The sequence below is a fragment of the Narcine bancroftii genome, chromosome 1, assembly GCF_036971445.1.
Source record: "Narcine bancroftii isolate sNarBan1 chromosome 1, sNarBan1.hap1, whole genome shotgun sequence".
Taxonomy (NCBI): Eukaryota; Metazoa; Chordata; class Chondrichthyes; order Torpediniformes; family Narcinidae; genus Narcine; species Narcine bancroftii.
Window position 1 is genome coordinate 278,908,113 of NC_091469.1, and position 13,619 is coordinate 278,921,731.

The window sequence follows — 13,619 nt, forward strand, 5'->3', positions numbered from 1 at the left end:
GAGCTTCCTCTGGATAAGGCATCTAGAGGGTATTTAAGGGCTCCTGGCCAATAGGCAATGTCATAATTGTAGGTGGAGAGTTCAATCCTCCACCTAGTAATTTTGCCATTTTTAATTTTGCTCTCTTGACACTACTAAACATAAATGCGACAGAGCGCTGGTCAGTGAGAAGTGTAAATTTCCTGCCACCCAGGTAGTGTCTCCATTGCTTCATGGCTTCTACAATGGCTTGAGCCTTCTTTTCCACAGAGGGGTTTCAAAGCTCATGGCCTTGCAATGTCTTGAGGGGAAAAAAATGAAACCAGCCTGGCCCCTTGGTTGAGAGTAGCAGCCAGGGCTACGTCCAAAGTGTCGCTTTCCACCCGGAAAAGTACATTCTCATCCACTGAATGCATGGCAACTTTTGCAATATGGTTTTGGAGGCAGTTAAAAGCTGTGGCTTTTAAGAGAGGTTGAACCTTATCAGCATATTGAGGGATCCACTGGGCATAAGATGAGAACATCCCTAGGCATCTCCTCAAAGCCTTTGTGGTCCTGGGAATGGGGAGCTCTAGCAGGGAGCACATCTGATTGGGCCAATAATGCCATTCTCCATCACATAGCCAAGGATAGCCAGCTGTTTAGTCCTGAACACACACTTGCTAGAGTTATAAATGAGGTTCAGGGCTTTCACTGTGTGGAGAAGATTCTGAAGATTAACATCATGGTCTTCCAGATGGCCACAGATGGTGACGTTATCGAGGTAGGGGAAGGTAGCCTACAACCCATACTCATCGACCATTCTGTCCATCTGCCTCTGGAACATAGAAACCCCATTAGTAATGCTGAAAGGGACCCTCTGGAATTGATAGAGATGACTGTTAGCCTCAAATGCCGTGTATGGATGGTCCTCAGAATGGATTGGCAGCTTTTCAGGTCAATGGTCGAATGGACCCAATACAGTGCAATATCATTCACCATGTCCGCAATTCAAGGGAGGGGATAAGCATCCAGGAATGTGTACTGATTAATAGTTTGACTATAGTCAATTACTAGCCTGGACTTGTTATCCCCTTTTACACAACCACTTTCGCTCTCCACGGGCTAGTGCTAGGTTCGATGATACCTTCATTGAGTAGACATTGTGTCTCAGACTTTATGAAGTCTCAATCTGCTGTGCTTTACCTCCTGCCCTTGGTAGCAATAGGTTTGCAGTCCAAGAACTAATTCAGGAAGAGAGGCGGGGTGGGGGGGGGTCGATATTCAGAGTGGAGAGGCTGCCTGTGTGTTCTGATTTTAGAGGCCCTCCGTTCCGAACCATTATAGGGTGGAGGGGACCAGAATACTCCAAGAATACCGAACCATTATAGGGTGGAGGGGACCAGAATACTCCAAGAATATGCTTTTAAGGTGACACAGGAAGTCCAGACTCAACAGCATAGGAGCACACAATTCATCAAGTACATACAAAATTCCCCCCCCCACCACCCTGAATGACAAATGTACTATACAATGTTCTCGAATACAAATGCCGTGCGAATGACCCGCAAGGAATATATAGTAACTGGAAGGATAATCTTTAGGTTGTATTCTTGTACAGTCTGCGAGTCTATGCAGCTTTCAGTAGAGCTTGTGTTGATTAGACATTTAATGGAGTATCTGTTTACCTTAACAGTCACTATGGAGTTCCTAAGCTGGTGAGGTCAATCCTGATCTAGAACCATCGAGGCTAGGACTCCAGAGACTCCATACTCCTCACATGAGTTGCCCCCATGTTCCTGGGTTGCCCATGGGCAAGATGGCGTCGACCTCGTGGCACAGCAAGATGGCTGCCCTCATTCCTTCTCTGACGATGATGGTGCCAAGTTTGAATTTGAGTCATGGCAAAATAGCCGCTGAGACTTTTCACGCTGTTTTCTCACAGCCACCCTTCTTTGGCGCATAACGCAGCAAGTGGCTTCAAGCGAATTTGGGGCCGAAGGCTTGGGGCTGGAATCAGATCCGGGAGCAGTGCAGGCCATGGATAAACCCTTGCCCAATGTCTTTTCTTGCCACAGCTGGAGCAAACTGCGTCTTTAGCCAGGCAATGCGATCAGGGGTGTTGGCTCTTGCCACAGAAAGAGCACTCCCTAGTGCGGGAGCACTCCCTAGCATGGGAAGCGGCAGCCATTAGGGCTGGGGTAATGGGAGCAGCCGGTCCTTGGAAGGAGTCACCTAGGTGAGCGAGCTCACTAGCTTCGATGTCGACATTCTCGAGCTTGGCCTGTTCCAGCGACTTGGCCAATTCAACGTGGCTAGCCAGGTCCTTCTTACCTGACTCGAGCAGTTGCTGCCTCATGTACCTTGAGTGGACCACCGCGAATAGAGTGTCCCAGATCTGTTCTTCCTCACGAACATGACCCGTAGCTGCTTCATACCTGCACTTCAAACGTCCACAGTTCCAGGCCATTGGTGACGTAGAGCAAGTCGGTACCTCACTAGGACCTTGTTTTGCGACTTCAAGTACCAAGCCTTCAAAGCCTCGATGGCATATGTAATGCAGTCCTTAATGACTGCGTACCCTTTTGTTCCCACCCTCGAAATGAGTGCTGACCTCCGAGTTCATCGGTATGGAAGAAGTCTCTGGTCGTGTTCAGGTAGGCCTGGAAGCAGTCTAGCCAATGTGTGAACTCTTCAGTCATGTCAGAGGACAGAGGGTCTATCAGCAGCATACCTCGCTTGAGTAGTGCTTCCATCTTCTAGGGAATGAGCTAATAAAATTGTAGTGTTAATAAAAGCTCTCACAACTGGAAGGACAACATACACTTTTATTAGCTTTTTACTGAGGGTAGGTTCTTGCAGTTGTCTTCAGAAGGGCTCAGGGTTTAGTCAGGAAACCAGGGTTATAAATGGCTAGATGGTCGTGGAGCCAGCCATCAGTATAACACACCACCAGTGAATCTCAGTTCACTGCAAACATTGACTTCTGCAATTTCTGGTAACCTCCCACCCCTTAATTATTCAAATCCCCTTTGCTTTCCCTGATCCCCCTGGCCCCTTTTCTTTCTCTTCCCCTCTCATTGTCTCTCGATCTGCCCATCTCCCACACCTTCCTTCCTCAACCTTCCCACCTCTTTCCCTTCTTGCCTTACTGTCTTCACTTAACAGTGCATCTTCCTCATCCCTTTACCTCCTCCTTCTTTCACCTCTTAGCTCCTATATTATTTCCATTTCTTCCCCCTCATCTCCCCCACCTACCACTGTACTTCCACCTGCATGCACCTAAACCCTGCCAACCTGTGCTCTTCTCCTTTCCTGCACCCTGGCTACTGACCTCTTTCTTCCAGTCCGGAAGGCTTTCAGCCTGAAATCTTATTAGTGTCCATGGATGCTGCCTGACCTGCTGAGTTCCTGCAGAATGTATTGCCCCTATCAAAGTGGAAAAAGATACCTGATGTATCTGTGACAGTTTTGTTTCTACTCTTTATTGCTGCTTTCCATGATGGAACCTTTCTTTGTATTCTCCAGTAGAAGCTTCTCCCAATAATGCAGCTTGATGGAAGTATCCTCACTTGGATGTCTTCTCATCAAACCAATTGTTGCCTTTCTGTTAGTTTTGGAGTCTCTCGAGGATTTATCCTTGAATCCCTCCAATTTTTCATGTACAGAGACGTCAAAAATATAACATCAATTCCATGAGTAGGTTAAAAAGACCAATCTTCATCATACCAACACTGCACTCAACCTCTACAACACTGATATGTCAGGCTGCTTGTTCAACATATAAGTGAGCGTACTTTTCATCCAATTAAAGAGATTGAAGTCATTATCTTCACCCCCATTGAAATTTTGTTTCCAATCACCCACTCAATCACTCTCCCTGACCGCAATGCAAATTTGAAACAAATTCTTTACCTTTCCATCCTCAAGCAGAAACAGAAAATGCTGGAAATATTCAATAGGTCAGGTCGCATCTGAGGTAATGTTTCAGTTGAAGGCCCTTCATCAGAAACAGAAAATGCTGGAAATATTTAATAGGTCAGGTCGCATCTGAGGTAATGTTTCAGTTGAAGGCCCTTCATCAGAAACATTAACTCTGGTTTTCTCCACACCAGTATGGCCTGATCTGATTATTTCCAGCATTTTCTGCTTATATTTTTCATTTCCAGCATCTGTAGTTATTTTATATTTATTTACCTTTCTACCCTGTCTGACCATGATCTAAACTTTCAACACAACATTCTCTCCATCCCAAAGCAAGCTCCCTCAGAATCTGTCATGTTGCCTATCTTCCCAGCTCATATCAAGTGCATCATCTGTGTTTTCTTGCCCTGATTTACATTCTCCAACTGCTATTCAGTCCAGTCATCTTCCCTCTAACAAAATGGGGGACAAACTCGGCGAGTCAATCAGCATCTGTAGAGGCAAAAGGTGTAAATTGATGCTTAAGTTTTGATGCAGGGTCAAAACCCAAGTCAGGTGGTGGAGGCAGGGTCAATTTTGTCATTTAAGAAAGAGTTGGATAAATATATGGATGGGAGGGAGATGGAGGGATATGGGTAGAGTGCTGGTAAGTGGGATTAGAGGAGGGTACTTGGATCAGTGCAGACTAGAAGGGCCAAATTGGCCTGTTTCTGTGCTCTAATTGTTATATGGTTATATATTACATTTTGCCTTCACAGATGTTGATTGACCTGCTGAGTTTTTCCAGCATTCAGCTTTATTTTAGATTCCACAACATCTAGTGTGTTTTGTCTTTGTCCTTATCTCCAACTTGCCAAGACTCTTGGACAGTTGTGTACTTTTCAAATTTTGGACCCTGATTGTCATCGGTGATGACATGTTCTGTCACTTAGCCTTTAGCTCTGGGTTTCCTGCCCTCCATCTCTAGTAGTGCACCAAAGTCAAACATGCTGCCAAACAGAGCGGGGCCAATTGCTATGTTCCACAAGAGCTGCTCAAAATGTACTTCATCAAATTATATTCTGAAATGCCTGGTTAAATGCCTCAACTACCTCATTTCACAGCAAGTACCAAATTCTAACAACTCTTTAGGTCAAAGAGTTAAGAAGTCAATTTTATGTTCCCCTCCATCAATGATTGAAGATCACCTTTTGACCAAACTGTTGGGAACCTGTCATGATATTCTTTTTATATGGCTTGGTGTCACAGTTTTTCTGCACTATGCCTCAAAATGTAACTGCAAAGTGTCCAGAAAATGGCCATAACATGAAACCAAGTTGATACAGGGAGAACTTAAAAATGGTGGGGTGGGTGGGAGTAGGACTAGTGTAAATGGGTGGTTGATGTTTACACCGATTCAGCTGTTCAGTCATATTTCATGGAAACAGGCCATGTTCACACTGACCAGTGGGTACCCATCTGTTTTCATGGCACGGAACTTCTATGCCCAGACCATTCAAGGGCGAGTCCGAATTTCTCATGGAGATGTGAGCACCAAAATCCGGGCTGTTTCACAGGTGTGCGACAAACGAGGAGTTTGATTTATCACTACAACTTCCAATCAAACGAGCCTGCTTTCGGAGGTGTTCCTCCTGGGACCCGGACCTCCAGCTGGTATCACTAAAATCGACGAATCTTTGTTGGAGCTTGCTGCTGGCAGATGCTTTGTCTCCCCTGTTTGAATGGTCAAAATGCGCGAGGAGTTTCCAAAAGAGATGCAAAAGGTGCCTTGGAAATAACACTTTAAAATAAACCTTGGCGGGCAGCAAGCAACCTATTACCCCGCTGCTCGAAGCTCCATCTAGTTCCCCGGGGTGCCCGCCGTGCCCCAAAGCGCGAGCAGATCCCCGGGGTGCCCGCCGTGCCCCAAAGCGCGAGCAGATCCCCGGGGTGTCGCCGCCGCCCCGCCCCTCCCCTCTGACGTTTCCGAGTCCCGGCCCCACTCTTTTCCATTCAACTTTCTTCCTTCTTTCGGTCCGGGTCGGTGCCGAAACGCAACTCAGCGCCAATTACGCGCTTGGATTGAGTGGCCATTGCAAACATTTGTTCTTCCCCCCCCCCCCCACCCTTTCCCTTCCCGTTCGAAACAAAAATAGTTGACCAAGTCCGCTCGGCAAATGACGTGACGCGGAAAGCGAGGAGTTGGTCTCGTTTCCTGGAGGAGATGGCACCGAGTTGGTGGAGGGCTCCGTGGCTGCTGGGCAGCGTCTTCCTTCTCCAGGTGAGGATGCAGGGCGAGCCGGTGATCGGGCGGGGAGGGGGGCTTTCGCGGAGTGGACCTGCTCTCTGCACCTGTCAAGCTGCGTCGCTGCCTCCTCCACTCACGGAAGAACTCTGCGGATGGCAGAGACTCTGAGTTTGGCTGGAGAGTGTTGAATTCTTCCTGCTCCCTAACGCCCAGGGACTGTGAACTTCAGTCGGAATTGTCTCGACGTAATGTTTTACTTAACCAGCACTGAAGGATGGAACACTGAAGGCTGCAAATTCTGTTTTACTCGAACCCTGTGATGTGATGTGTGTAACCTGCCCTGTACTGTTTCAACAGTAACTTAAAAATACTTTTATTTATGTAGAACCAAGTAGGCATCTACCAAACTTTAAGCGGGAAATGTATTTTTAATGTTGATCTACCATAATAATCATCTACCAGCTTTTTTCCTGTTGCATGTTTAAAATCTAAATAGGTGGTGAAAACTTAACCCTCATGCTTTTCCTTTGTTTCCACTGTTCTTTCCAATAGGCAGAAACCAGTTTCACCTCCAGTATCTGTGAACGGCAATCTAATGTTAAAAAAATGTGGTGACTTGCACTTGTGGATACTGGAAACTAGAGCAAGTCGGTAAATTAAGCAGGCACCTGTGAGGCAAGGGGACGATTAACTGTCCCTTTGTCTTCGCAGATGCTGCCTAACCTCCTGAGATCCTCTGACAAACTTGTTGTTGCTTCCAGGATCGGTCTTCCTCAGAAATATTGCTCTACAGTAGATGGTTTCCTTTCCAATAAAGTAACACCAAATAACATGTAATAACTACTTGTATTAACACTTTGTATTCAGTCTTGGTTGCTATTAGGTATTTACGCCTGCGTGTGTATGACAGATGCTCCGCGTGATGGTTTCGTGGCCTCTCTTATATACTGTGCATCTCAGGGAACCATTTTAGTTCTGCATTAAAGAATGAATGAAGCATTCAAATACATATGCAGTTGTCTCCAGCCAGACACATCAACATTGACCTCCAATTTCTGATAGCTTTCCCCCTTGATTTTCAACACCCCACCCCCACCTGCCCACCACGATTTCTCTGATCCCTCTATCCCATTCTTTTTCTTTAGCCCCTTTTCCACTGGCATCCCAGTTAATTGGCTGTGATAGGAAGCCCTTTGTGCTATTTCCACTGGTACACTAGTTACTTTCCCACTGAACGCCCTCATCCCTGGTGATTGGAATGTTCTACCTTCAATTGGAAATGGGTAACTTGCTGCTGTCCTTTTTCCACTGGTTTTATCAGCATATAGATGTCAGATGTCATGAGTAGGGGTAGAGGCAGTTAATCCCTGGCGTGAAATGATCTCATTTGACGCCAGCATTCGGATAGTGTTCCTTTTCCACTGGTACCCCGTCCCAGTTAATTCCTGGGACAGGGTACCAGTGTGTAAAGGGCTTTATTCTCTCTTCTCCACCCTCCCATGCCTTCTCTACATGCCCATCATACTTCTTCTAGCTCCCCACTCCTCCCCTTTATTCCATGATTTACTGTTTTGTCCTATAAAGTGCGCCTTCCTTAACTCTTCCTCCTATCACCTCCTAGACATTTTTCCCCCTTTCCCCCTCCTACCTATACTCAAATATCATCTACCAGCTCGTGCTCCTCCCCCTCTGCCAACCTTTTATTCTGGCTTCTGCCCTCTTTCTTCCCATACCTGATGAAGTGTTTCACTCCAAAAATTATAGTGTATTGCCTTTGATGGATACTGCCTGACCTGCTCAGTGTCTCCAGCTTTTTCCAGTCTTTCTGGTTTCCTGCCTTAAATATCTTTAATCATGGGTCTATCTGTTTTTGGTGTCTAACTTCATGTGAATGATGACAGCAATTAAAATATTTTGCCTGTAAGCAGTAAAGTTAGGCACAATTAATCAAATTTATTTCAAAAATATAACATATTGCTTTACAATTTATGAATGATAAAATATTGTATTTATTTGAAAAATGCAATTGTTGCTCTCAGTGAGAATGCATTGCAAACAGTGATCATAATAGGCAAACACTTTATCAATTTCATGGGCAATGGTGCACATCACCATTATGATTAACTGCTTTTAATGAGGGCTGGGTGCTTCTCCACCCACCTTTTATTATTGTTGGATAAATGGACTGGAGATGATAAAGGTTTGTTTACTTTTAAAAGAACTTGAATAAGCCAAAACAGAACATAGCCGAAGTAATGACACATGTATACAAAGTCCCAGTTGACAATGAGCAAAATTCCAAGTCAACTACACTTAGTTCAACAATTTTGTTTATTAAATAAACTTCCTCTTGTAGTTTTTATTTTTACTGTAGTTTCGCATGACTGCTAAGTCTGGCCTAATTTTTGCCATTTTGGGCACTTCATTAGCTGTCTGGAGGGCCTATTTTCCAAATAAAATTATCTCACTGTCACAATCTGGAAATTTACTCATATTCATCATTCAACTTTTGGAATTACGATTACTTAGATTAAAATGACCATTCAGTTCATTTCAAATCAGTGGCATTACTGGTTTAATTGCTAAATTAAAATTTGAAAAATTAAGGTGCTGTTTACTGTTCATGTCATCGTAGTTTTTTTCTGTTTTTTCAAAAAATCATAGTTTTACATTCTTTAATCACCACATTTTATCAATGAGTTCTTTATCTATTTTATTTTGACTGACCTTGCTCTTGTCCTGCAAGAGGAGAAACTGATAACTATTTGCCACCTTTCACAGCTTTGGAATGTCTCAAAATACTTCATAGCCGAAGAAGCATTTTTAAAAAACATATTGTTGAAATATAACACGGGTCACTTCCACAAACACTCTCTTTCTCTTTATATTGACTGGGTAAAATGCACAATTGAACATTGATGTAAGTCCCTTCATTTCTCAAGAAATGTTTTAAGTCCCTCTTGAGAGGGCAGACTTAAGCTTATCAGTCCTAATTTTCACTCATGAGTCTCTGGTGTGTTGTTATGACCAGAGGGGCTGCCTTCCAAGCTAAAAATGACATTCCCAGAGGTCATATTTCTTTTAGTTTTATATTTTAGAAACAAATAGAAAATAGGCAATTCTGCTCCATTTAGAACCTTACATTTCATGTTGCAACTGAAAATTCACTGGTGGATAGATTCAATGTAACACTTTCTTGAAGGATCTTTGATGTCTCATTTGCATGGAAAGACTGAACCCCAACTGATCTTACAGGACTACTAGATGTTAGGCTTGCTACCTCTGATTTCCATAATTTTGGAGTATATCTTGTTTAAAGTACTTATTGCAGAGGATACTTTCATTATTTTGTACCTAGGTCAAGCCAGCTGATGACAGAGTGGGAATTTTAAGGAATGTTACAGTGCAGGCAGGTTGAGTTAGCATAGTGGGTTTTCTCCAGATTCTCCAGTTTCTTCACACCCTCCAAAATCTATTAGGTTGGTTGGTTAAATGGATGGAGCCTGAGTATCATGGGCTGGAAAGGTCTTCTACTGTCATGTATTGTTTTTTATTTAAAAAGTGCATCTCACAGAGGAAGAATAAGGACAATTTTTTTGTTTATTCTTTAATGAAATTACTTTGAGTTCCAGCAATTATTGCTCATACTAACTGACTTTGAAGAGCTGCTGAATAGCCATTGTATCGAATTACAACAGTCACAGTATTTCAATTCTGTGATGGTGGAGGAGGAGGTATACTTCCAGTCAGCAAGTTATAAGACGGAGTGAACTTGCTCACGCTCAGGTGCCTGTTGCCCTTGTCCTTCCAAATGGTGCTGTCAAAAAAGGCCTGGCAAATTGCTGCTATATATTTTGTAGCCATGGTTTCTGGTGGCAGAGGGTTTACACGCTTACAGTGGAGGATTAGATGCCAGTTCAGTTGTGAAAAGCTTTAAGGTGTTCAGAAATGAGTGTCCACTATAGGAGTCCAAACTCTGACCTGCTCTTATAATGTCCAAGTATTTATGTGGATTGAATGTCTTGTCAATAATGACAATACAAAGACAGGAATGTATTGGCACTAGGCCTTTACACATTGGCAACCTGCTAAATTGGTGTGTCAATGACCTGTTTTGAAATACCAGTAGGACCGTTCACACTGGACTAGGAAAAACTGGTTCTGTGCACCCTTTCACATTACCAACCCGGTATTGTGGAGCTAAGGGGAGCCCAACCTCCAGTGGTGATGTCCTGAGTGACATATTACATACTTGCAGGTAGTAAATGCTTTGTTCTATAAGGAGATTACCCTCACCTCATTCCAGCCCCTCACTCTCCAGATGGCAAAGGTTGGGGAGGGGGTGGGGTGGTGTGCGGGTGTAAGTGTGGGTTGTTATGAGTAAGAAAACAGATTTGATAGGTCTCAAAAGCAAGGACTCTGAATGCAGTTTTGTAGTAAATGATTTTATGTACAAAAGATGGGCATGTATACGTATACACATACGTATACAATTTAAAGTGAGCATGGGAAAGTGGTAGCGGGAATAAAACATATACGAGCATGGAAAAGTTGCACCGGCAATGAAACATGCATAAAAAATGGTATCTTGCCACCCAACCATCAGAACTGCTGTAAGTAATTGAGCATCATTTTTGCTCCATACCACAAATGTTCAATTTGATGAACATTTGTCATTCCAACAAGTTTCTGTTGTTGTTCTCTTTCTGCACTCTTTCCATATGCTAGTTAACCGTGTTCTCTGCTGTGATCTCACTTTTTTGCTCTTTTCATTCCTTGCCTCTCTCCTCCCATACACGCAAGAACATCATCACAAGTGGGACTGGGCATACTGGGTCACCCATTCACACTGAAGCTGGCTTGAAATGATCCTGGCTCTAATTCTACCTCCCTAGGTGCGTCAGTCCCAGGTTGATTTGGACCACCCACCCCCCCAATACCAGGTTGGGATCATTCACACTGGCAGGTGGCCCGGTTAACTGCTGGTTAATTCCCACTTTCAAGTGCCAGTGTGAAAGGGGCTACAGTAAATCTTGAATGTCAACTAGTTCGATTCCCTCTTCCTGAAGAATAATGAGGCCTGAAACTTGTGTGTATGAATGATGATTTCCACAAGAACCTCTGCTTGAAATGATCCAAGTCTTGTTGCACTTGTACATAAATTACCTTGTTATCTGGGCAACTTTATTGGTGATTTCACAATAGCAGAAGACACCTATCAAGAAGCTAAAGATGATTGGGTACAAGAATTCTTGCAATGAAAAGTTGGAAAAGTGAAGCTGTGAGTAGGGTCAGGCAAATGGAAGGTGAACATTGACATTATTTTCAAGTGGGTATGATTTTGAAAATGTGTCATCCAGATACACAGATACTTATGCAGCAAACATTGAAATAATTTTTTTTTAAAGTAAAATGACATGCATTATAGATGAGGTGGTGCATAATAAAGGTGGTCAAGAACCCAGTTAACCCTGATGTTTATTGTAGTATACAATGTACATATGCAGCAAAATTCTTAATTGCTATAGAAAACATACTTCCTGAAGGAAAAAAAGAACTACAATGGAATGTCTTAAATTAAATTTAAAAGTTAATAAATAGAAAAGGTGGATGATAATGTTTACATTTACAGTGTAAGAAAAAATGGCATTATAGTAGTACATAGTCCTTTTTGTGCTGTCGGGACAGTCCATGTTAATGTAACAAGTGAAGAGCCTGACAGCCATTGGAAAGAAACTGTTCAAACCTAGAAGTACTGGACTTCAGACTTCGGTATCTTCTGCCTGAAGTAGCAGTGAGAGGAGGGTGTGATTGGGGTGGTGAGGACCCTTTTATGATGTTGGCTGCCTTCTTGAGGTAAAGCCACGCATAGATCTCTTCAATGGATAGGAGTCAGAGCCTGTGATGAACCTGGCTATGGTGGTTAGCTTCTGCATTCCTGGGCACTCAGATTCCTAAACCAGGAAATGATGCAACCAGTCAGTCTACTTACCACAGAGCACGTGTAGCAATTTGATAGAATATTTGACATTGTGTCAAATATCCTCAGATTTCTTAGAAAGTATGCATTCTTCACTATTACCTCGATGTGCTGGCTCCAAATGTGGTCTTGTGGAAAAATAATGAAGCCACTGCATGAGCTGTAATGGCAGCGTTGCCACTGGTGTGGACCTGGGGGAGCAGGGAGTAGAGACACAGCGCTGGTTGGCAAGGTCCAACCATCAGCTCCTAACGCCGGTGGCTTCTTACAGGCTATAAAGAGCCCGTTAAAGAACCTGATGGTGTTTTTAATTAAAATCCTGCAGCAGTGGATTCAGTGTCCAAGATGGTGGTGCCTGTGCTCAGCAGCAGTCATGAGGGATTGCAGATCCAGGAGAGCAGTAGAGCAGCACAGGGCACTAGAAAAGGGGAGAACACCCCAAGAAGGAGAAGCAAAGGACATGACCCAAAAGGATGGTGACCATGGCAGTGGACAAGCGAGAGGCCCAGGCGCTAAAGGACCCACACAGGCTTCAGGTGGTCAGCAATTTGCAGTCGAGGGTCTCACACAAGCTGCTTGCTGCTGTCAACTTGTAGTCAAGGGACCCACATGGGCTGCTGGAGACTGGTTCACGGGAACCAGGTATTGGTATCAGAATGGGGATTCATGAGGGTGCTGAGGGCAAGAAGAGTCTCAGGTACTGAAGGCTTCCTGATCATGTCGGAGGTTTGGATCTGGAGCTCAGGATGCAAATGCATCGAACAAGGGCCTGTGTGATTTCAGAGGCTGGAGGTGAATCCACGGACACTCAGTATATCTGAAAGGACTCTTTTGCTCCTCTTTCTCTCTTAGTAAGGGATGGAAGCAATACTAATGGTGACTCATTGTGTGCCTTAAGGTAGGCAAAAGAAAATTTCATATATGACATTTTCTGTATTAGTACTTGAAAATAAAGGAATCTTGAATTTTAATATATGGAGTCCCAGAACTTGAAACTCTCTCCACCTCCGTCCCATCAAAATGTTCAGGTGCATGATCCCTTAGCCTCCCCATCCTAAACTCAACAATAAGCTCTTTTATCTTGGTGGCATTGAGAACAAGTTTGTTATTTTATCACCATCTAACTGGGTTCTCAATCTCTATCCTGTATTCTGGATATATTTCTAGTTATTCAGCCAATAACAGTGGTATTATCAGTGAATTTATAGATTGTGTTAGAGATGAGTTTGGCTGTGCAGTCGGTGACCATGATTTCAGCAATATGATGGATTATGTAGAAATTGAGTTGAGTGACACAGATGGAAGGAGATTGTTTTTTGAGGGAAATATTAAACATATTTTGAAGATGTGAATGGACTTGCAGCAGTGAGATGTGATTAAAGTCATTTATTGGTTTTATTGAGGGATAGAATGCACTAGTTACTAAAATATATTGCAGACTTGCGATTCGGGAATAAAACTATACTTTTGCAGAATCTGGCTAATTTATTTGGCATTTTTATTGCTGTGAGTGGCTCATGCAAACTCTTA

The 13,619-nt window shown here is 43.5% G+C and overlaps 1 protein-coding gene across 3 annotated transcripts in view; it reads left to right on the top strand.

Moving 5' to 3' along the window:
* Nucleotides 1-5,905: 5,905 nt before the first annotated feature.
* LOC138744444 (receptor-type tyrosine-protein phosphatase eta-like) overlaps nucleotides 5,906-13,619 on the top strand; it is a 171,630-nt gene continuing 163,916 nt past the window's right edge. For all 3 annotated transcript variants that reach the window (XM_069900620.1, XM_069900630.1, XM_069900639.1), the window contains exon 1: nucleotides 5,906-6,142. In XM_069900620.1, coding sequence (XP_069756721.1) covers nucleotides 6,086-6,142 — 57 coding nt within the window. In that variant the 5' untranslated portion in view covers nucleotides 5,906-6,085. The remainder of the gene's footprint in view (nucleotides 6,143-13,619) is intronic.